The sequence below is a fragment of the Saimiri boliviensis genome, chromosome 19, assembly GCF_048565385.1.
Source record: "Saimiri boliviensis isolate mSaiBol1 chromosome 19, mSaiBol1.pri, whole genome shotgun sequence".
NCBI classification, from domain to species: Eukaryota; Metazoa; Chordata; class Mammalia; order Primates; family Cebidae; genus Saimiri; species Saimiri boliviensis.
Window position 1 is genome coordinate 39854534 of NC_133467.1, and position 23415 is coordinate 39877948.

General features: G+C 51.0%; 2 protein-coding genes and 1 non-coding gene across 6 annotated transcripts; 1 reads left to right on the plus strand and 2 right to left on the minus strand.

Moving 5' to 3' along the window:
* The first annotated feature begins 4290 nt into the window (after nucleotides 1-4290).
* On the plus strand, nucleotides 4291-7890 carry APH1A (aph-1 homolog A, gamma-secretase subunit). Its single transcript, XM_003941974.4, has 7 exons — nucleotides 4291-4619; nucleotides 5184-5354; nucleotides 5522-5595; nucleotides 5832-5954; nucleotides 6108-6235; nucleotides 6649-6772; nucleotides 7108-7890. The coding sequence occupies exons 1-7, from the start codon at nucleotides 4507-4509 to the stop codon at nucleotides 7170-7172; spliced, it is 798 nt and encodes a 265-aa protein (XP_003942023.2). The 5' UTR covers nucleotides 4291-4506; the 3' UTR covers nucleotides 7173-7890.
* Nucleotides 7891-8552: 662 nt separating this feature from the next.
* On the minus strand, nucleotides 8553-16233 carry CA14 (carbonic anhydrase 14). Of its 4 annotated transcripts, XM_039460229.2 has the most exons (13): nucleotides 15988-16230; nucleotides 15720-15833; nucleotides 13681-13701; nucleotides 12681-12743; nucleotides 12226-12405; nucleotides 11583-11725; nucleotides 11262-11357; nucleotides 11021-11087; nucleotides 10689-10846; nucleotides 10467-10587; nucleotides 10222-10242; nucleotides 10025-10109; nucleotides 8553-8979 (listed from the first exon to the last, which is right to left on the minus strand). In XM_039460229.2, exons 2-13 carry the CDS (start codon nucleotides 15772-15774, stop codon nucleotides 8913-8915), a joined length of 1077 nt encoding a protein of 358 aa, XP_039316163.2. In that variant the 5' UTR covers nucleotides 15775-15833; nucleotides 15988-16230; the 3' UTR covers nucleotides 8553-8912. The 4 variants fall into 4 exon arrangements, with proteins under 4 accessions (XP_039316163.2, XP_039316162.2, XP_039316165.2 ...); XM_039460228.2 differs by having other exon boundaries at nucleotides 15720-16230; XM_039460231.2 differs by lacking the exon at nucleotides 10025-10109 and having other exon boundaries at nucleotides 15720-16233.
* On the minus strand, nucleotides 12067-12170 carry LOC120360263 (small nucleolar RNA U13). Its single transcript, XR_005576835.1, has one exon. It is a non-coding gene; the product is annotated as a small nucleolar RNA U13 (small nucleolar RNA).
* Nucleotides 16234-23415: the final 7182 nt, after the last annotated feature.

A 23415-nucleotide genomic window follows, 5' to 3' on the forward strand; every position in this document is an offset into this window, starting at 1 on the left:
ACCGAAGGTTCCTCAAGGACAGCTGCCACCAGAGCTGCTGCAAGAACATGTTTTTCACTGGGCGTAGCTTCACAGTCAAATCCTCAAGCAGAAGACTAAAATATTATTTCTTTTTAGAAGATCTTGGATGCGGGAGAACATATCAATAAGGAGAAAAGATCTTCGCTGCTAGAATTCAAGAAACACCATGAACTAATCTATCAATGTTTCTCTACTACAGTGTGCCGGAGTGCCCCGTGAAGAACCCTTTTCCATCCATACCACATGTCTGGGTAAGAGGAGAGTGGCAAGCTGCCAGGACACTAGCAGGCACTCCCGGTGATGCTGTAGGCTCTGCTCCCTTTCTGCTGGTAGTAGTAGCGATCTTTTCTGGCAGCGGCAGCAGCTTGATGTGTGGGGAAGGAAGGGGCCACCCACCAATCACCTCTTCTTGAAGCCATATTTTTTGCATTCATAGAAGAGATCTGTTTTAGAGCTCCCCAATTAACAATCTTCGGGCAGCCATATCTATCCTTCCGCTGGATGGTACACGCCTTACAATAATAGGTATCAGAGACCTCAGGGCCTACACAGATCACACAGTGCCCCTGGTAAGATCCATAGTTACCCGGCCGGGCGCGGTGCCTCAAGCCTGTAATCCCAGCACTTTGGGAGGCCGAGGCGGGTGGATCACGAGGTCAAGAGATCGAGACCATCCTGGTCAACATGGTGAAACCCCGTCTCTACTAAAAATACAAAAAATTAGCTGGGCATGGTGGTGCGTGCCTGTAATCCCAGCTACTCAGGAGGCTGAGGCAGGAGAATTGCCTGAACCCAGGAGGCGGAGGTTGCGGTGAGCCGAGATCGCGCCATTGCACTCCAGCCTGGGCAACAAGAGCAAAACTCCGTCTCAAAAAAAAAAAAAAAAAAAAATCCATAGTTACACTCATCACATATGCGCACCGGAGTGCAGGGACGCACAGAGGAGTCACAAGTCACACACTTGCCATCACATTTTTCACACAGCCTTCCAATGGCAACACCAGCCTGCTCCAACGAAGCCCAGGAGTACAGGATTCATCCTTTTCTCTGCTTTTATGCTTCCCATTTTCATTCAGTTCAGAAACAGCAACATATGTGCTAGGCACAGTGTGCTAGGCCTCGTTTGACAGGCAATACAGAGTTTACAGGCAAGGGAATAAGAAGACAGTTTTGTTTGGGTTTGAAGGCAAGTTAATAAGCATCTGCTCAACATTTATTATGAGTCAGGCACTATGCAAGTGTCTGTGGACCCGCCCAGGAACAAGATAGGTTTAGAGGCTGCTCTCAATGGTCAGACGATGCTGTGGTGACAGCTCAATGAAGAGATGAGGCCGGGTGCAGTGGCTCACGCCTGTAATCCCAGCACTTTGGGAGGCCAAGGCAGGCGGATCACCTGAGGTCAGGAGTTTGAGACCAGCCTGGCCAACATGGTGAAACCTCATCTCTACGAAAAATATAAAAAATACCCGGGTGTGGTGGGCAGGCACCTGTAATCCCAGCTACTAGAGAGGCGGGGGCAGGAGAATCACTTGAACCTGGGAGGTGGAGGTTGTAGTGAGCTGAGATTGTACCCCGCTGCACTCCACCCTGGGTGACAGTGAGACTTCATCTCAAAAAAAAAAAACTACCATGAGAATTGTCTCATTCCTGTCCACCTGACTCTGAAGCAGGACATATTGGAGTCTTGAACACAGTCCATGATAACTCTACCCTCTCAATCTTATTAGTGATTAACTTGCTTGGTGACTTTCCACGTAAATCTTTTCTTGCTTTCCTTTTTTTTTTTTTTTTTTTTTTTTGGAGACAGAGTCTTGCTCTGTTACCCAGGCTGGAGTGCAGTGGTGTGATCTTAGCTCACTGTAACCTCCACCTCTCAGGTTCAAGCTATTCTCATGCCTCAGCCTCCTGAGTAGCTGGGACTACAGGTGCACGCCACCACACCTGGCTAATTTTTTGTATTTTTAGTAGAGACGGGATTTCACCATGTTGGCCAGGCTAGTCCTGAACTCCTGACCTCAAGTGATCCACCTGCTTTGGCCTCCCAAAGTGCTGGGATTACAGGTATGAGCCACTGTGACTGGCCTCTATGTAAATCTATACAATTTATTCCTCAGCTCCTTTCCAGAATTTCCTGGAAGACATGTAAAACATGTACGTGAGTGTGCACATATGGATTAAATTATAAATCACTTCCAGGAAGGAAAGGAAGTTTGGTTCTCTTGAAACAATTTCTCTCGCTCTCTCTCTCTCTCTCTCTCTCTCTCTCTCTCTCTCTCTGTGTGTGTGTGTGTGTGTGTGTGTGTGTGTGTTGGTACTTTGATTACACTTTCAAAAATAAGATTACAGATTTCATCTTTTCCATCCTCAGATTCCTTTGCCTCATACCCTAAGGACTAACTCCTCCCCATCCAAATGAGATTACAATACCCTCCTCTCCTACTTTAATTTTCTTTTTATTTTTTGAGACAGAGCCTCAGTCTGTTGCTCAGGCTCTAGTGCAGTGGCGAAATCTCAGCTCACTGCCACCTCTGCCTCCCGAGTTAAAGCTATTCTCCCCCCTCCGTCTCCTGAGTAGCTGGAATTACAGGTGGGTGCCATCACACCTGGCTAATTTCTGTATTTTTAGTAGAGATGGGGTTTCACCATGTTGGCCAGGCGGGTCTGAAACTCCTAACCTTAAGTGATTGCCCGCCTTGGCCTCCCAAAATGCTGAGATTACAGGGGTGAGCCACTGCACCCGGCCTACTTTAATTCACTCTAATATACAACCCCTCTCCCCAGCCTGAGGAAAACGCATCACTGAGGTTCATTTTTCAGAAAATAAATAGAGGAAGTATGACATAAAAGGAACTTGGAGCGGGTGGGGGTGTCGTTTTCCTTCAACCCCATCGCTCTAATTGCTTTTAAACTCCCGAACTCTTTCAAAATGCCTTCCTAACACTTCTCTCCAGGCTCCTTTTGCTTCTCTCTGATTCTCTTGCCTTTACAGATGAAGGCTTCATTATTGATACACTGTATTCCATGTTTATTATACTAGCCGGTCCAAAGAGCTCCTATTTTTTAATATAATCATCCCTTAGGCAGCAGCTGTAGCCCATTTCCTCTCATTCAAGCAAGAACAATACCCGTCCCTATCTCCCTGCGCCCCATCCTGTGCTCTCTGTACTTGTCCCTTAGATTCAAACAGAACCTACCCCCTCTGCAGCCCTTCAAGAAGAGCTAGGATTGCCGGGCGTGGTGGCTCACACCTGTAATCCCAGCACTTTGGGAGGCTGAGGCCGGTGGATCACCTGAGGTCAGAAGTTCGAGACCAGCCTGACCAATATGGTGAAACCCCGTCTTTAAAAAAAAAAAAAAAAAAAAGAATGGGAGTGTAAATTAGTTCAACTATTGCGGAAAACAGTGTGGCGATTCCTCAAGGGCCTAGAAATAGAAATTCCATTTGACCCAGCAATCCCATTACTGAGTATATATCCAAAGGATTATAAATCGTTCTACTATAAGGACACATGCACATGAATGTTCATTGCAGCACTGTTTACAATAGCAAAGACCTGGAACCAACCCAAATGCCCATTGATGATAGACTGGACAGGGAAAATGTGGCACTTGAACACCATGGACTCTTATGCAGCCATCAAAAATGATGAGTTCGTGTCTTTTGTAGGGACATGGATGAACCTGGAAACCATCATTCTCAGCAAACTGACACAAGAACAGAAAATCAAACACCGCATGTTGTCACTCATAGGCCGGTGTTGAACATTGAGAACACATGGACACAGGGAGGGGAGCATCACACACTGGGGTCTGTTGGGGGGAAATAGGGGAGGGACAGCGGGGGGGTGGGGAGTTGGGGAGAGATAGCATGGGGAGAAATGCCAGATATAGGTGAAGTCAGCAAATCACGCTGCCATGTGTGTACCTATGCAACAATCTTGCATGTTCCTTATATGTACCCCCAAACCCAAAATGCAATAAAACAAAACAAAAGAAGAACTAGGATTGCTACATTTCCCCACGACGTGACGAAAGGAAACCGCGACGGAGGCGCAACCGAACGCTGGAATCGGTGTCTCGACAGGTCCATCCCCGGCCCACCCAGTTTAACCAGCTCCAGCCACTCCCAGGACGAAGTCAAGGCCTCAGAAGGCGACTACAACTCCCAGCAGCTCGAGCAGCCCCGCCCCCACGGCTCCGCCCGCGCTGATTCTCCATTGGCCTTCCGGGGGTGGAGATTAGATGGGAGGTGGCCGTGGGGCTGCGGCGGGGATTTGTTCCCACTTCGGCTTCCGTAGAGGAAGTCGCGCGGACCTTCATCTGGGGTTTTGGTGCCCCCCCCCCGCCCCTTCCCCGGGGTCCGGGGGTGACATTGCACCGCGCCCCTCGTGGGGTCGCGTTGCCACCCCACGCGGACTCCCCCGCTGGCGCGCCCCTCCCATTCGCCCGTCCGGGTCAGGCCCCCACCGTCCCACCCGCCCAGCCATGGGGGCTGCGGTGTTTTTCGGCTGCACTTTCGTCGCGTTCGGCCCGGCCTTCGCGCTTTTCTTGATCACTGTGGCTGGGGACCCGCTTCGCGTTATCATCCTGGTCGCAGGGTGAGTAGGGGGTCCGGGAGACGCGGGAGAGCGTCGAGGAGAGAGGTGCGGAAGGGGCTGGAGGAACCGGGGCGAGCCCGGGGGCCGAAATTGGGGGCGATAAGTCCGCGGTGAAGTTTGGGCGGGGTGGGGGTGGATCCGGGAGAGTTGCCCTTTCCCGCAGTTGGTCTCCACCTTCCGAGGATCTCACGGATTCCCCCTATATTCCTCCCTGCGACGTCAGAGAAGGCCCAAGGCCGAGACTGGTGAGGGGGCTGTGCTGACCTGCGCTGGCCGAGTCAGGCGCCCCAGGGGAGGATCCAGGAATGGATACCTCGCCCTTCCGTGCTCGCACACTCTGGCTCTTACCGCTCTCAAGACTTTTTAATCAGATTTCTCCCCCTTTCCCCTCCGTTCACGTTTCTACAGATGAGTCCCTCGGTGGCGACAATCACCCTACCTGGTCCCTGTCTCCCTAACCGTCCGGAAGGCTGACTTCCACCTTTCATGCACCTTCGGCTGCTTTCCCTCGTTGATTTCCCTGGCCGCCCCTACCACTGTCTCACTGCCCTTGTCTTTTCTCAGGGCATTTTTCTGGCTGGTCTCCCTGCTCCTGGCCTCTGTGGTCTGGTTCATCTTGGTCCATGTGACCGACCGGTCAGATGCCCGGCTCCAGTACGGCCTCCTGATTTTTGGTGCTGCTGTCTCTGTCCTTCTACAGGAGGTGTTCCGCTTTGCCTACTACAAGCTGCTTAAGTAAGAAGATGGAGTGGGCTGGAGGGGAGAGGGGCAGACGACTGCGCTGTGGGAAGTGGGGCCGCCCCTGGGTGGGGGTTTGGAAGAGGAGGCGCTGAGGGAATACATCAGAGGGAAAGGAGCACCCCGGCCTTCCCTCATGTTTCCCCTACCCCACCCCACCCCAGGAAGGCAGATGAGGGGTTAGCATCGCTGAGTGAGGACGGACGATCACCCATCTCCATCCGCCAGATGGCCTATGGTGAGCCAAGGGAGAGGGACTGCAGGAGGGAGTTGGACAGACCCCCCCTCTGGGGAAGTCTCTAAATATCCACATGTTCTCAGTGGCTGCTGCTTTTCCTTCATCCGTCACTTCCAAAGAAAGGTGGTCTGGAGGGAGACTAGGTGTGAAAGAATCGTCACCGGGCATGGGGAGGGGTCAGTGGTGAACCGGCAACAGGGTGATCTCGGCATTGATGAGACCCTCCCTTCCCCCAGTTTCTGGTCTCTCCTTCGGTATCATCAGTGGTGTCTTCTCTGTTATCAATATTTTGGCTGATGCACTTGGGCCAGGTGTGGTTGGGATCCATGGAGACTCACCCTATTACTTCCTGACTTCAGGTAAGATCCACCTCCCGTGTAGCCTTCACACCCCATCCATCCTTGTCCCTGATCTGATTTGTTGGCCTTCCCTGGGAGACTTCTTTGGCTCGACATCTCAGGAGGCTAGGAGAAGATCAGGGATGTATCGCCTCCCCGTCTCCCTCCCTGCAGCCTTTCTGACAGCAGCCATTATCCTGCTCCATACCTTTTGGGGAGTTGTGTTCTTTGATGCCTGTGAGAGGAGACGGTACTGGGCTTTGGGCCTGGTGGTTGGGAGTCACCTGCTGACATCGGGACTGGTGAGTTGGAGACAGGGAGTTAGGGAGAAAAGCATTTAATGGTGAGTGGGGTGTGTGGGGGGAAAGGGTATCGTCACTTCTTAACATTTTGAACTTACCTTGGGAGGAGGCGGAAAAAGGTGAGTTTCGAGGTCTCTCCCCTCAGCATCAGTTCTATCACCTGCTCTGGGGAGGAGCTTGAATGGATTACTCAGACTGTCATGCCGAGGGCCTGAGGTGAGCGGGAGTGGCAGAAACCTTTGAAGGAGCTGAAAAATTCAAAGTCCCCTTAACCGCAAGATGTTGGTGCTCTGAAGGGAAAGACGGGAATTTGAGAGAGAGAGAGAGAGCTGGGAGTCAAAGGTGCAGAAAGAATGTGGGGATCGGGCTGGGGGAGAATCTAATCTGTTTTCTACTCTTACCCTCTTTCCTAGACATTCCTGAACCCATGGTATGAGGCCAGCCTGCTGCCCATCTATGCAGTCACTGTTTCCATGGGGCTCTGGGCCTTCATCACAGCTGGCGGGTCCCTCCGAAGTATTCAGCGCAGCCTCTTGTGTAAGGACTGACTACCTGGACTGATCGCCTGACAGATCCCACCTGCCTGTCCACTGCCCATGACCGAGCCCAGCCCCAGCCCGGGTCCATTGCCCACATCTCCGTGTCCTTGTCGTCGGTCCACCCCACCACCTCCGGGGTTTTGCTTTGTCCTTTTGTGACCGTTAGTCTCTAGGCTTTACCAGGAGCAGCCTGGGTTCGGCCAGTCAGTGACTGGTGGGTTTGAATCTGCACTAATCCCCACCATCTGGGGACCCCCTTGTTGTCCAGGACTCCCCCTGTGTCAGTGCTCTGCTCTCACCCTGCCCAAGACTCACCTCCCTTCCCCTCTGCAGGCCGACGGCAGGAGGACAGTCGGGTGATGGTGTATTCTGCCCTGCGCATCCCACCCGAGGACTGAGGGAACGTAGGGGGGACCCCCTGGGCCTGGGGTGCCCTCCTGATGTCCTCGCCCTGTATTTCTCCATCTCCAGTTCTGGACAGTGCAGGTTGCCGAGAAAAGGGATCTAGGTTAGCCATTGCCCTGGAGATGAAATTAACGGAGGCTCGAGGGTAGACGAGCTCTGAGTTTCTCAGTACCCTCTCCCCAGACTGGACATCTTTTTCTCAGGCCTGAGGGGCACGATTTTTGGTGTGATAAAGACCCTGATCTGCCTTTTTTTGCTTTTTTGAGGTGGGGGGAGGGAGGAGGGAGGTTGGAACTCTTCTAACCTCCTTGGGCTGTATTTTCTCTGGAATTGCGCCTCACAGCTGGGCTCATTTCTGTCCCTTTCTCCCTGGTCCCAGACCTTGGGGGAAAGGAAAGAAGTGCATGTTTGGGAACTGGCAATACTGGAACTAACGGTTTTAACCCTTAAACACCAGCATCCCTCCTCTCCCCAAGGTGAAGTGGAGGGTGCTGGGGTGAGCCGGCCCTCCAGAGCTGCAGTGCCGCCGGAGGAGTCAGACTACCGTGACATCGTAGGGAAGGAGGGCAGATTTTTTTGTAGTTTTTAACTGGGGTGTGGGAGGGGCGGGGAGGTTTTCTATAAACTGTATCATTTTCTGCTGAGGGTGGGGTGTCCCATCCTTTTAATCAAGGTGATTGTGATTTTGACTAATAAAAAAAGACTTTGTAATTGTGGGGGAACTTGGCTTTTAAGGGACGGGGACAGCTTGTTACTTGAGACTTCTGCCCTCTCGTGTCTCTTGTCCAGCCACTTTTCCTAAACTGGCAACCACTGATCTCCAAGCGTAGCCTTGGTGCAAGGGCAGAAATCTGGGCTAGAGGTTTAACATGTCTGAAACTTCGGGTTAAGTGTTTTCCCGGAAGCGAATCTTTCTTTCTAGGGGTGGCATAAAATGAGTTAATCAGCCATGCTGCTTTTCCCCATCCTTTGCCTATCTTTTTTTTTTTTTTTTTTTTTTTTTTTTTTTTGAGATGGAGTTTCGCTCTTGTTACCCAGGCTGGAGTGCAATGGCGCGATCTCGGCTCACCGCAACCTCCACCTCCTGGGCTCAGGCAATTCTCCTGCCTCAGCCTCCTGAGTAGCTGGAATTACAGGCATGCACCACCATGCCCAGCTATTTTTTTTTTTTTTGTATTTTTAGTAGAGACGGGGTTTCACCATGTTGACCAGGATGGTCTCGATCTCTCGACCTCGTGATCCACCCACCTCGGCCTCCCAAAGTGCTGGGATGACAGGCTTGAGCCACCGCGCCCGGCCCCTCTGCCTGTCTTTACCACCTGAGGAACTGAGGAATTTGTGCACCCTCAAGAGCCTCAAAGAACAGACCAGAATGAAAGTCAGAAACTTTAATTTCCAAATACATGGATCAAAAATATACAACTTCAACAGCAACTTTTTATCCTAAGGAGAGATTCTGCGGTGTATCTAGGGAAAGGGCCATAAAGGTGAGGGGGGAGAAGACTTTGGGGTACATCCCAAACTTCCCCTGCAACTGAACAGAGTTTGTCCTCTGCATGAACAGCACAGATCTCCTCATTTGTCCATTCCTCTCTGTAGGGGATGTCCAGGGGAAGGAGGACGTCTGCCTGCTACTCCTACAGGATTTCTGTGCAGACCCTAGACCCCATTTTAGAGGCTTCCCGACAGTCACGAGGGGAAGTCATCCACATCCACGGTATCTGAGAAGGAATTTATGCCTCAGAGGTGGCTCGCGCTGAGGTGAAGACCACACTCTTTCGATTTTCCAGCCTCTTCTTCCTGGAAAGGGGAGTGGCTCATGAGAATGACTACTATCTAAGTGAAGCAGATGAGAGGTGGAATCGGAGAATGCTTTTTCATAGAAAAGAAAAGGCTGGGCAAGGTGGGGTTCTCGCCTGTAGTCCCAGCACTTTGGGAGGCTGAGGCAGGTGGATCACATGAGGTCAGGAGTTGGAGACCAGCCTGGGCAACATAGTGAAAACCCATCTCTACTAAAAATATAAAAAGTAGCCATGCACGGTGGCACACGCCTGTAGTCCCAGCTATTCAGGAGGCTGAGGGAGGAGGACCACTTGAGCCCGGGAGGTGGGGGTTGCAGTGAGCTGTGATAAAGCCACTGTACCCCAGCTTGGACAACAGTGAGAACCTGTCTCCTTAAAAAAAAAAAAAAAAAAAAAAAAAGGCCAGGTGTGGTGGCTCACACCTGTAATCCCAGTACTTTGGGAGGCTGAGGCAGGTGGATCACCTGAGGTCAGGAGTTTGAGACCCCTGGCCAATATGGTGAAACTTTGTCTCTACTAAACATACAAAAATTAGCTGGGTGTGGTGGTGTGTGCCTGTAGTCCCAGCTACTTGGGAGGCTGAGGCAGGAGAATCACTTGAACCCGGAGGTAGAGGTTGTAGTGAGCTGAGATTGCACACCACTGCATTCCAGACTGGGTAACAGAGCAAGACTCCCTCTCAAAAAAAAAAAGGGCCGGGCGCGGTGGCTCAAGCCACTGTAATCCCAGCACTTTGGGAGGCGGAGGTGGGTGGATCACGAGGTCGAGAGATCGAGACCATCCTGGTCAACATGGTGAAACCCCATCTCTACTAAAAATACAAAAAATTAGCTGGGCATGGTGGCGCGTGCCTGTAATCCCAGCTACTCAGGAGGCTGAGGCAGGAGGATTGCCTGAACCCGAGAGGCGGAGGTTGCGGTGAGCCGAGATCGCGCCATTGCACTCCAGCCTGGGTAACAAGAGCGAAACTCCGTCTCAAAAAGAAAAAAAAAAAAAAAAAAAAAAAAAAGAAAGGACTGGAAGAATGGAAAATAGGACCTCACCGAATCTTTCTAGCAATGAAATAGGCAGCCAGCAGAAGGCAGAGACAGCCAACCAAGATTCCTACACCTAGACTCAGCATTTCACCTGGGGGAGATAAAGGTACAAGGTGTCAGCCTAGGACTAACAGATTCTCAGCCTTTCCCCTACTTGCTGAGGATGCCTCCCCTCCCCCCAATACCTTACAAGGCTGTCTTACCTGTGGTATACAAGGGTCCCTCTGTAAGAGAAGAAAAGGGGTCAGTGGGACTTGAGATCCCCATCCCAGCTGGGGGCAGCACTCTGCTTCTATGCCTGGGAGAATGACCCGGGCCCCCTGGGGTGGGGGTTGGTTCCCAGTCCCTGGAAACCCTTTCCCCTTTTAGCCTTTTCTTCCCATAGGCTCCCTGGTTCCTGCCATTCAGTCCCTCAGTTTCCCACCTCTTCTGAGTTATGCAGAATCACCTTGGATAAAAGAAGCAAAGACCATTCGCTGATTGAGAGGCTGAGGGGCTCGGTAGTTCTGTACCAGAAGCTCAGAGGGCTCCTCTTCTGTGGAGAACAATGTCCCCTGAAGCTTTTCCAGCTGAGGAGCAGAGGCGCGGGAGAGGTGTCACTGGGGAGTGGGAAGGGGTCTGAAGATACAGTCGTGTCTCTCTCCCCTCACCTCATTTCTCCACCGCTTACCTGTTCCGTTGAAATCTGGGACCTTCTAAAGAAGACTGTCCAGAGCACACTCTGGTAGCAAGGGGGAGTTGTGAGCGAGCCATTGTAGCGGAAATACTGCCCCAGCTGGGGGGGGAGCAGCTCTCTCAGGTTGAAGGGAGGCACCGAGGTCTTCTGATCTGGGGAGAACAGACTGGGACTCGTCTTCCTTTCAGTGTGCCCTAGCTTACCTAGATAGGGCTCCCAGAAGCAGAATTCCTTGGCTCTAAGTAATCGCCTCATCCCAAGACTAATAGTTTTTGAAAGTTTGTTGAAAGCAATCTCACTTCCTGCTATAGATTTTTAAGGCTCACCTTTATGCCTGATTTCATGCAAGTGACTCAGAATGTGTTCATAAGCTATATTCTTAGTCTCACCCACCTGGAAGGGGAGGAAAGAGAGAGAATGGGGAAGGAGTCCATGTTTGGAATAAGAAACGTATGTACAGAATAAATGGTCAGGATGAGCCGCTGCCTGCCACAGGAGGGAAACAAATCGGTGTGACAGTTGCAGAGGAGGTGGAGAGAAACCTGGAAGGGACTGGGAGCTACTGACCTCGATCAGGATGCCCAAGACAGCCAGGCCCTGAGGCCTCTGAGCAGCCTCGCTCAAGCTATCATAGGAATCAGAGTCATAATGTACAATGTGGAGCTGAAGGAAGGAAGAGGGAATTGAGTTACGGAATGTCCCCACCCACTTCAAGGCCTTGATCCTAGCCACCAGCATCCCCCTGCTGTCCCCGGCAGGCACTAAGTCTGTCTCACAAAGGTTGGCCTTATCCCTCCAGCAGGACTTTTCCCAAGGCCCAGACCCTTTTCTCAGGACCAACCATCCCTGTTACTTTGCCCAAATCCCCAGCCCTTCGTTCCCTGGTACCTCCGCAACTGTGGCTTCACCATTGATCTGGTGTTCCGACCCCCCCGGGGATCCTTTCTGACCCCAGTGCAGGTGGAGTTGGGCAGCTACATATTTTCGAGGAAGTCCACCCAGATACAGGGTAGAAGGCAGGGAGAGTTGCACTGTGAAGAAAAGAGCAAGCTAGGATCGGCGGAGGAAGGCAGATACGTTCCCACTCCTGGGTTGCCACCACCTCTTGAGACTTGGCTCTCTTCCAGTTTCCTCCTCAAGCAGCACCCGGTTCCTCCCATGGGCCAGAGCCCTTCTAGCATATCTTCCTTTTTCTCAGTGAAGATCAAATCAGCGCAATGAGACTAACCTACCTATCGAGCTTGACTAGAAACATTTTGATTTCTGCCTCGGCGACAGGAGCCCGATCCCCATTCTCCTATTTCCAAGCTTTTTGAGAATTTGCAGGTTAGGAGAATGCTGCTTTCCCCTGACTCCTGAGGTTATTTATTCGTAGCAGATGGGTAATGTGCTGACATCGTAACAAGGATGGAGGGTGGCGCATTTTACGCATGCTCATGAACACCCCATCGTCACACTCATGCACTACAAAAGGATCTGACTCCTAAGAGCTGAGCTGGAGCCTACAACCTCTTGGAGCCCGTGCTTTTACCTGTGTGGCCATTGTTGTGCAGGTCCAAAGGCTCGGTGCCAGGCTGGTCATATCCGTGGGGCTGCAGGGCAGGCAACTCAGGGTCGAATGTCACCCTGTCGGTCTGGATATCGATGGGTGATTGGGCATTGTTTCCACACTCAGGGTAAGAGGCTGGCCAATGGTCCTGACCATGTGGGCCTGGGGGGTTACCAAAGACATTGGTCCTGTCCTCCAGCTCTAGGCACCCTTCAACACCGCCCCCATCCCTTTGACCCTGTCCCCTAACCAAGCCATACATCTGGGTGGAGGTAGAAATGGACTTCCCTCCACCCAGGTTAAGACCCCAGTTGTACTGGGATGGGTGAGGTAGGAATCCTATCGAGTATCCAACTCCGGTTCCCCTTCTCTACCCAGAGACAGTGATGATTCTCCAATTATCCTGATGAATGGGGAATGGTAGCTCTTTTACTTACCTATATTTACAGGACAAGAGAGCTGAACGAGGAGAGAGGAGATGCATAGAAAACCTGAATACCCTAAGAGATGGGATTAGAGAGTAGGAGTAGAAAAATGGGAGAAATAAAATGATCCTAGAGAGGCCAGGCACAGTGGCGCACACCTGTAATAGCAGCACTTGGGAAGGCTGAAGCAGGTGGATCTCTTGAGGTCAGGCGTTCGAGACCAGCCTGACCAACATGGTCAAACCCCGTCTCTACTAAGAATACAAAAATTCGCCAGATGTGGTGTGCGCACCTGTAATCCCAGCTACTCGAGAGGCTGAGGCAGGAGAATCACTTAAGCCTGGGAGATGGAGTTTGCAATGAGCCGAGATCATACCACTGCACTCCAGCCTGGGTGACGGCATGAGACCGTCTCAGAAAAAAAAAAAAAAAAAAAAAAAAAAATCCTGCTGGAGACTTCCTATCATGTAGCCTTGGGATTCAGATATCCTGACTTTTCATCATTCACTGCTGGCTGTCACACTGACCTTCTGTCATGGACTCTGGAGTTCAGTTATGTCATTAATCAGTAGTTCATAGGAATGGAACTCCACCCCCCCCCCCAGTGTCACAAACTGTCCCACCATCCTCTTGGTCACCCCTGACCTCCGGCTCTGTCCCAACTTCAGATGCAGGTTAGGGGTATGATGGATTAGGATAGAGAGAGCCAGAAGGAGACCTGGCAGCTAAGCTTCCCCCCCCCCCCCCCGCCCACCCAGCTCCCTCACTCCTACACGATTTACTGAGGACTTAACTAGCTTTTCTGCCAAATCAGGAGGTGTAGGATTTGATGATTAGAGCAGGATCTGGGAGCCAAATACGTGCAACTCAACGCAGTGGGAGATCCAGAAGGGAGGAGCCAGGATGAGAAGCTACAGGGAGACCCCTCCCCACCCGCACAGCCTGTCTTCCTGCCAGGTGAGGAGGCTCCAGTGTGAAAGGAGTGGCGGGAGGCCTCGAGATCTGCTCTCACCCTCATATGTCCAGTGTTGACCTGCAAGGCAGAAGGATTTGGGTTACAGCCAGCACAGCCTGGGGCAGAGCCCTGGCCTCCACACCCCTCCCTCTAGCATTCTGTACTGCTCCACCTCCCTCTCTGCTGCCCCTCCTCCTTCTGCTCCAGCACTTTCCAAAGGAAGCCCTGAAACTGGACACCTCTGTGGAAAGGTTGGCGGGGGGTGGGGGGGTGGGGGTGGGGAGGACGGGGGGTGGGGGTCTATTTAAATTCACCAGCCCAGGCTCTGCTGGTGCCTGCCGAGTAAAGGGGGAGGAGGAATGAAAAGAGGTAAAGCCCAGGGACTAAAATTAACCTGGATCCAAATGTGCGATTGGCCCAACCCCTTACTTTTCTCTAACCTGTGCCAAGTCAATCCAACACTTAGAAGATTGGGGTGGGCGGGGTGAGGGTGTGGGCAGAGGGTTTGAAGGATAGAGACTAGAAAGAGGGAAGGAGAAAGGAGTTCAGAGTGTGTGTGTGTGTGGGGGGGTGCTATGGGGGGGAAGGGGGGATTATTCCTTTGCTTTGAAAAATTGCATGAATAAAGGCCCTGAGCTGTACAGTCATAAGTAAATCCTTCCTTTCGGGTCCCAGTAGCTCCTCATCACCAGGAGGCTCTGCTCCCTACATTCCGAGATGCTTAGGAGAGGGTGGGAGTCAGGGCAGGGTCTACTCTAGATTGAGGGTAGTGGGTGGACACAGGCAGCCAGGCTGGCAGGGACAGGATGAAAGTGAAGCATTGTGTGTAGAGAAGAGAGCTGCCAGCTGGGTCACATGCCAGGCTCTCGTGCAGTCCTGTCTGACTCAGGCCGGGGGGTCTGCAGGTCCAGCGCCTCCCCAGGACCAAACTGCCTCAAGAAGAAAAGGAAGGCCTTCCTGCATGTTTATGCTGCAATAGCCATACTCCCAGAAACGCTGGAGAAAAATCCTGAATTCCTTCCCGTCTCTCTCTCTCTTAATCCCTTTACTTCCTCAAACTTGTGAGATGCCCTGCTCTTACCCTTGACCTATTCTGCTGGCCCAAAGGAGAGCTGGAGGCAGCCTCTCAGTTACCTCTCAGTTACCATCTCTGTGGGACCCCCCGCCCCCAACACCTCGAACTCCCTGGTCTGTGAAGGTGCCCGTCTCTTCTGGTCAGAGCCTCAGCACACTTACTCTGTCTCTTCCTCCCCTTTCCCTGTGTTTTTCTTTCTCCTCAGATGAGATTTGTGACTCTCCATTTGGCTGCCCGCCTGCCCCTGTCATCTCTGCATTTACCGTCTACTCTCTGGACACCCCCACCCCCAACCCTGCTCTTTCCGCAGACCTCAGTCAGGCATCTACTATGTGCCTGATACTGTGCTAGGCATGGGAAACACAGAAGTGAGGTCTGTGGTTCCAGGGGACACTCCTGAGCGCTTCAGCCTGTTCTCCCAAAAATCGTTCCCCATCTCCTGGGACCTCCTGAAAGTCCTTGGTAAACGGTAAAGCGTCAAACAAATGTTCACTCTTATCCTGCTGCTTTCGGGGGATAACTAGGGAGTTCAGTCGCTCCACAGAATGAAGAAGGAAACTTGACCAAAAGGTGATGCATTGGAGATCAGGGTCTGAGTTGGGCAGGAAGTATTCTTCCCCCTACCCCCAGCTATCGATCTTTTCATGCCAGGCCTCTTTGACTCCCTAATCGGAGGAGTTTGTAAATAAAAAAGTCCAGGAGTGCCGACTGGGACCAGGTCAGTGGGAGAAAGAGCTCTGGAGAAACTCTGTAGCCTGCAAAGAGATTCCAGCACTTGCCTGTGTACACACCCAGCCCCCCGCTCGTTCTCCCCCACCTCCCATAACAGCAAGGCTGGAAAGGCAAAAGATAAAGAAGAGAAGTGGTCTCCTCTACGCTCCGCTCGCTTTTCCCCTCCTCTCCGAGCCTATGATTCCAGCCTCTAGGCTTCCTTTCACACCTCTCCTCCCCCGCCGTTTACACACCTGGCGACGTGTGAACATCAGCACAAATCAACACACAAACATTTAGTTGTACCTACCCCCGTCTGCAGCCAGGATCCAAATCACCTCTAGCAGGAGGGCGGAGAACAGCATAGTGTCCCAGGAAGGGGTGCAGGGGACTGGGAATTTGAAGACTAGAGGACGAGGACAGGCTGGGATGGGGGGTGGAGAGAGAGGGAGAGAGAGAGAGAGAGAGAGAGAGAGAGAGAGAGAGAGGAGGATTCCTGGCGTGGAGTGTATCGCTGCTTGTCTTGCTGTTTCTGTGTCTCTGTGGGCTTCCAGGGAATTTGGGGTTCAGTAGGGTACCATGGGTTTCCGGGTCCCCAGGACAAATCTCTTGCTGCCTCTTTCTCTGCCCTCTCTCTGTATCTCCCTCTGCAGTCTCCACTCCACTAGCTGGCCGGCGACTTTACAACTGACTCCTGCTTTTAAGGTGGCTCTGGACGGGTGTATGTGGGGAGGGGGGGCTGCCTGGGCTGCAGGCGAGTAGCTCCTTAAATAGCCAATTAGGCATGCAGGTTGGCCCCACTCGGAGCTGCATCGTGGCAAGTTTCACCGGAGCGCTGGCCCTGGCTCAGGAGTCCAGCTGGGGTGAGCTATTCCTTCCTCTGCTAGTCACACAGATGCTGCTTACATGGGTGTTTCCTGGAAGCCGGCGGGGGCAAGGAAGGGGCTTTGGGGTTCAACTCAGCCCCCTCAAGAGGGCACTGTGTTTTCATCCCCCCACCTGGCTTCTCCTCTGCAGAGCAGCTCCCTGGGTGGCATGGAGCAGATGGCGGGGGTACCTGTTCCCAATTCCCTGCAGAATCTGAGCTGCTGTGGAATGGGAAGAGTCCAGAATTAGAAGATAACGTAACAAGAAGGAATTGGGGATTCAGGGTGCAGGTGAGGGGTGGAGGAAGTCAAGAACTAAAAGCAGAGTTGTGTCCTGAGTTCTAAGGAAGAGAAGTGAGGCCAGGAGAACTCATCTGGAGCAATCTCTTCTGTGCCTGTCACCACCCCCTTCCCACGGTGAGGCCTGGGTCCACGTGCCTGTGTGGCCCGGGGTGGGGGGGGGTGTTGTTTGCTGGATAAAGCCCATTTGTGTGCCCAGCGGGGGAGGGGTGTAGCAGCACCATGGAGAGACAGCGGCTGTAACTGCCAGACCCAGCCACCTCCCTCTCCAGGGAGCCCAGATCTAGGGCGGCTTTTGTCACTGAAGAGGACACTGACCTCTGGCAGAGAGGCCAGGGCAGGAGGAAAGAAGGAGAGACTGTAGGAACAATCACTACCACCACCAGAAAAAGGCGGTTTCCAGAGAAAGAGAGGGGAGGGACCAGAGAGACCATGTGATCCAGATGGAAGAGGGGCCCAGGGTCTTCCCTCCAGCCCAAGGGCTGAGGCACAACATGTGGCACTGAGTGAAACCTGCCACCAAGGAGCTGTGCCTTGGAGCATGGAGGCTGCGCGTCTCAGGAATGTGAGCTGATATTTGCTCCCCACGGGACTGGAAATCCCGATCGGAATGTACATCCTAAATCCCTTGTTAGAGAATGTGAAACCCACAGATACTTTCAAGCCGGACATTGAAACCTCCTTCTCCTCCGTGCCCTTTGCCAGAGGCACCAGCCTGAAGGATGCACCCATTTGAGCTCCCTCTGCCCTCCTTGCTCCTGCCGAGTAGCAATAAATAGCCAAACAAAGGCAGCAGAAGCTAAATAAGGGAGCAGGAGAAAAGCCAAATGAACAGAATAATGCATGTGCTGGATCATCAGCTCCTGCAGAGACAGGAGCTCACTGTGCCTTTCTGTCCCCCGCGATTGATCTGCAAAGCCAAGCCATTCTGCTGATGTCATTTCCCTTTTTCTTCTCCTATCACCCTCCGAAGTATTTGTCCCCTTCAGGAAAGTTTTCTGTTTTGAGGTTCCCCAAAGCCCCATCCATCCCATCTAAGAAGAGGAAAAGGCGTGAAGTATAAATCAGACTTCCCGGGAATCAGGGTATTTAGCACAAAGAAACAAAAAAAGGGAAGCAGAGACACGTAGGTATGAAAGAAGAGATTTAGTGGGAAAGAATGACCCCGCTGGGACAGAGTTCCCGTGCAGTGCTGAGCTGAGATTTCCGATTCCCCAGGCAGGCAGCGCGTCTTGCCAGGCGCCACCTCCTGGCTCGTCTATGACTTTTTAAATATTAATTTAAAATGTTTTGCGTGTGATTCCTTCTGGGAAGTATTTCACTGCTGGCGAGCTTTGGGATTTTGCCTATACAACTACAACTTCACGTTGTGTCACAGAGATATCTTAGCCCGGAGTCAACACTTCCCTGATCTTGGGTGAGCAGCGCGTCCAGGTGCTTGTGCGTCCCAGATGACAAAGGTCCTCCTCTCTAGGAGCCAGGGAGCCAGGAGGCCAGCGCCATCCTCCACGCGCTTGACTGTATCTTGAGCTTCGGCTTTACTGTGGATATTTCTGTCGTTGCTTTCTAGCTGTCCTGATTTGGAGCAGGTGTCAAGAGGACCCTCATTGTAAGTTTTGTTTTTTTGCTTGTTTTAAAGTGACGCCGCTCCCTCTCCCCACTCGGTCTTGGTTTCCACTCAACTCTGGCACCTTTGATTTAGTTCTGACCTCTCTGCCCAAGCTCTTTCCTCTCTCGCATTGGCTAAAACCCTTAAACCCAAACTGAGCAGCCCGCTGCCTTCTGGCGCCATCTCCTGTACTTGCAGATGTACTGAAACTTGACTGAGGTCAGGCACTTTGGGAGCCCAAGGCAGGTGGGTCACTTGAGGCCAGGAGTTCCAGACCAACCTCGCCAACATACCGAAACCCCATGGCTACTAAAAATACCAAAAATTAGCCAGGCGTGATGGCGCGTGCCTGTAATCCCAGCTACCCAGGAGGCTGAGGCAGGAGAATTAGTTGAACTCAGGAAGGGGAGGTTGCAGTAAGCTGAGACTCTGGCAAAAAAAAAAAAAAAAAGTAATTTTGGAAACATGGATCCCTTTGGATCATTTTCTTTTCTTTTTTTTTTTCTTTTCTTTTTTTTTGAGACGGAGTTTCGCTCTTGTCACACAGGCTGGAGTGCAATGGCGCGATCTCAGCTCACCGCAACCTCCGCCTCCTGGGTTCAGGCAATTCTCCTGCCTCAGCCTCCTGAGTAGCTGGGATTACAGGCACGCGCCGCCATGCCCAGCTAATTTTTTGTATTTTTAGTAGAGACGGGGTTTCACCATGTTGACCAGGATGGTCTCGATCTCTTGACCTTGTGATCCACCCGCCTCGGCCTCCCAAAGTGCTGGGATTACAGGCTTGAGCCACCGCGCCCGGCCATTTTCTTAGTTTTCTAGTTCACATTACACAACAGATGCAGTATGAAAATCTTGTAAATTGAGGACAGGTGAAAGTTTGTGGTCTGAAAATTTGCAAGTCATTTAATTATAAAGGATAAAGTTATAGTATTTCAGTTGCAATTTTGTGTCATACATTGATTCCATGAACAGAACACACTGCCTGGTACCTAAGTGTTTGTTGACTGAATGAATTGAGTAATTGCAACATTTATTTACTTTCTTTCACATAATTTTAGAGCAGAAGGGCCCGCAGGCATCATTCTAAACTCCTTGTTATCTATACCCTATACAACTGAGTTTTCAGACATTTAAGGATTCAGCCATGGTTAGTCATATAGCTGCTAGACTGAACCAGAATAAGGACACAAGCACCTGTGAGCTTTCTCCAACACCATTGATTCTTAAATATCAGTGTGCATCAGAATCATAGGGAAAGCTTTTTTTTTTTTTTTTTTTTTTTTTTTGAGACGGAGTTTCGCTCTTGTTACCCAGGCTGGAGTGCAATGGCGCGATCTCGGCTTACCGCAACCTCCGCCTCCTGGGTTCAGGCAATTCTCCTGCCTCAGCCTCCTGAGTAGCTTGGATTACAGGCATGTGCCACCATGCCCAGCTAATTTTTTGTATTTTTAGTAGAGACGGGGTTTCACCATGTTGACCAGGATGGTCTCGATCTCTTGACCTCGTGATCCACCCGCCTCGGCCTCCAAAGTGCTGGGATTACAGGCTTGAGCCACCGCGCCCGGCCATTTATGAGGAAAGCTTTTTAAACTTGGAAAGCTTATTAAAATACAGATTTCTGGCCAGGCGCAGTGGTTCATGCCTGTAATCCCAGCACTTTGGGAGCCTGAGGCGGGCAGATCACCTGCGGTCAGGAGTTTGAGACCAGCCTGGACAACATGACGAAAACCCATCTCCACTATAAATCCAAAAAAATAATTAGCCAGGCATGGTGGTGGGCGTCTGTAATCCCAGCTACTTGGGAGGCTGAGGCAAGAGAATTGCTTGAACCCGGGAGGTGGAGGTTACAGTGAGCTGAGACTGCAACACTGCACTCCAGCCTGGATGACAAGAGCAAACCTCTGTCTCAGTAAATAAATAAATAAATAAATAGACACAGATTTCTGGACCTCACCCCCACAGCACCTGATTCTATAGTTCTGGGTATGTCCAAATCTACGTTAACATTTCTCTTTCTCTCTTGCTCTTTTTTTTTTTTTTGAGACAGTTTCGCTCTTGTTCCCCAGGCTGGAGTTCCATGGTACAATCTCGGCTCACTACAACCTCTGCTTCTCATGTTCAAGCGATTCTCCTGCCTCAGTCTCCTGAGTAGCTGGGATTTCAGGCATGTGCCACCTTGCCTGGCTAATTTTGTATTTTTTAGTAGAGATAGGGTTTTCCCATGTTGGTCAGTCTGGTTTCGAACTCCTCACTTCAGGTGATCTGCCACCTTGGCCTCCCAAAGTGCTGGGATTACAGGCATGAGTCACTGAGCCTGGCCTTTTTTTTTTTTTTTTTTTTTGAGACAAAGTTTCACTCTGTTGCCCAGGCTGGAGTGCAATCCCAAGATCTCAGCTCACCACAACCTATGCCTCCTGGTTCAAGTGAGTCTCCTGCCTCAGCCTCCTGAGTAGCTGGGATTACAGGAATGCGCCACCGTGCCCTGCTAATTTTGTATTTTTAATAGAGACAGCTTTCTCCATGTTGGTCAGGCTGGTCTCGAACTCCCGACCTCAGGTGATCCACCCACCTCGGCCTCCCAAAGTGCTGGGATTACAGGCATGAGCCACCACCGCACCCAGCCTCTCTCTACCTTTATTTTTTGGAAATAGGGTCTCACTCTGTCATCTAGCCTGGAGTGCAGTGGTGAAATCATAGCTCACTTCAGCCTCAAACTCAAGTGATCTTTTTCTCAGCCTCCTGAGTAGCTAGGACTACATGCACATGCCACCACGACTAGCAGGTTTTAAAACTTTTCTTATTTTTTTTTGTAGAGACAGATTTTGTCATGTTGCCCAGGCTGGTCTTGAACTCCTGTGCTCAAGTGATTTGTCCAGGTTGGCCTCCCAAAGTGCTGAGATTATAAGCGTGAGCCACTGCAGCCACCTGTTTCTAGTCACCATGAATAAAACCACTGTAAACGTTTGAGTACAGATGTTTGAGCAGACGTATGTTTTTATTGTTCTTGAGTAAATTCCCACCTAGGAGTGGGAATAAATAGGTGCCGAGTGCTGGATTATATGGGGGAGCGGGGGCATATGTTTAACTTTGTAAAAAAAACTTCCAGGCTGTCTTTCTTTTACTTTCTTTCAGTTTCTTCATTTGAGACAGTGTGGCTCTGTTGCCCAGGTTGGAGTGCCATGGTGTGATCTCGGCTCACTGCAGCCTTCACTTCCTGGATTCAAGTGATCCTCCCACTTCAGCCTCCCAAACACTTGAGGCTATAGGTGCACACCTCCACACCCTGCTCATTTTTATTTTTATTTTTTGTAGAGACAAGGTTTCACCATATTGCCCGGGTTGGTCTTGAACTCCTGGGCACAAGTGATTCTCCCGCCTCAGCCTCCCAGTGCTGGAATTACAGGCATGAGCCACCATGCCTGGCCTCTTTTTTGTTGTTGTTTGTTTTTTTAGATGGAGTTTCACTCTTTGTTGCCCAGGCTGGAGTGCAGTAGCATGATCTTGGCTCACTGCAACCTCCGCCTCCTGGGTTCAAGTGATTCTCCTGTCTCAGCCTCCCGAGTAGCTAGGATTACAGGTGCCCACCACCATGACCAGCTAATTTTTGTATTCTTTGAAGAGAAGGGGTTTCACCATGTTTGCCAGGCCGGTCTCAAAGTCGTGACCTCAGGTGATCCACCCACCTCAGCCTCCCAAAGTGTTGGAATTACAAGTGTGTGCCACCTGTAATTTTTTTAAATTGAATTTAATTATTTATTTTTGAGATGGAGTCTTGCTCTGTTGCCCAGGCTAGAGGGCAGTGGTGCAATCTCGGCTCACTGCAACCTTCATCTCCTAGGTTCAAGCAATTCTCCTGCCTCAGCCTCCCAAGTAGCTGGGACCACAGGCACACACCACCACGCCCAGCTAATTTTTGTATTTTTAGTAGAGACAGGGTTTCACTATATTGGCCAGGCTGGTCTCGAACTCCTGACCTCATGCTCCGCCTGCCTCATCCTCAAGTTCTGAGATTACAGGCATGAGCTACCACGCCCAGCCTATTTTATTTTATTTTTTATAGAGATGGGGTCTTGCCATGTTGCCCAGGCTGGTCTCATCTCCTGGGTTCAAGTGATTCTCCTGCCTGGACCTCCCAAAGTGTTAGAATTACCGGTAGGAGCTATTGCACCTGGTCCCCAGACTGTTTTTCCATAGTGTTTATACTGTTTTCTTTCCCACCAGCAATATATCAGTTCCTGTTGTCATCTTTGCAAGCACTTGATCTTGTCAAAGAAAAAAAATGTAGGCCAGGCATGGTGGCTCATGTCTGTAATCCCAGAACTTTGGGAGGCCAGAGTAGGCACATCACCGAGGTCAGGAGTTCGAGACCAGCCTGGCCAACATGGTGAAACCTCATCTGTACTAAAAATACAAAAATTAGCCAAGGATGGAGGCAGGAACCTGTAATCCCAGCTACTCGGGATGAGGCAAAAGAATCGCTTGAACCTGGGAGGCAGATGGTGCAGTGAGTCGAGATCATGCCACTGCACTCCAGCCTGAGCAACAGAGTAAGACTCCGTCTCAAAAAAAAAAATTTTTTTTGCTGGGCGCGGTGGCTCAAGCCTGTAATCCCAGCACTTTGGGAGGCAAAGGCGGGTGGATCACGAGGTCGAGAGATCGAGACCATCCTGGTCAACATGGTGAAACCCCATCTCTACTAAAAATACAAAAAATTAGCTGGGCATGGTGGCGCGTGCCTGTAATCCCAGCTACTCAGGAGGCTGAGGCAGGAGAATTGCCTGAACCCAGGAGGCGGAGGTTGCGGTGAGCCGAGATCGCGCCATTGCACTCCAGCCTGGGTAACAAGAGCGAAACTCCGTCTCAAAAAAAAAAATTTTTTTTTAAGTGTAGCTATTCTAATAGATGTATAATGGTATCTAATTTTGGTTTTAATTCAGGATATTAACTTTTTTTAAGGGTTTTTGCTATATTTACTGCCATATTGCCTTCCATAAAGGTTATACTCCTCCAATGGTATTTTTATGAGTTGTTACTCTTTTCTTCTTTAGGGAGATACACAAAGGACTCTACAATTGGTGTTTTACCACTAGGCAAAAATTCTGTATTTTTCTTTCCCTTGGGACCTTTTAGCTATCACACAGAAATAAAATTCGGTTGTATCAGGCTGGGCGCAGTGGCCCACGTCTGTAATCCTAGCACTTTCTGAGGCCGAGGCGGGTGGATCACCTGAG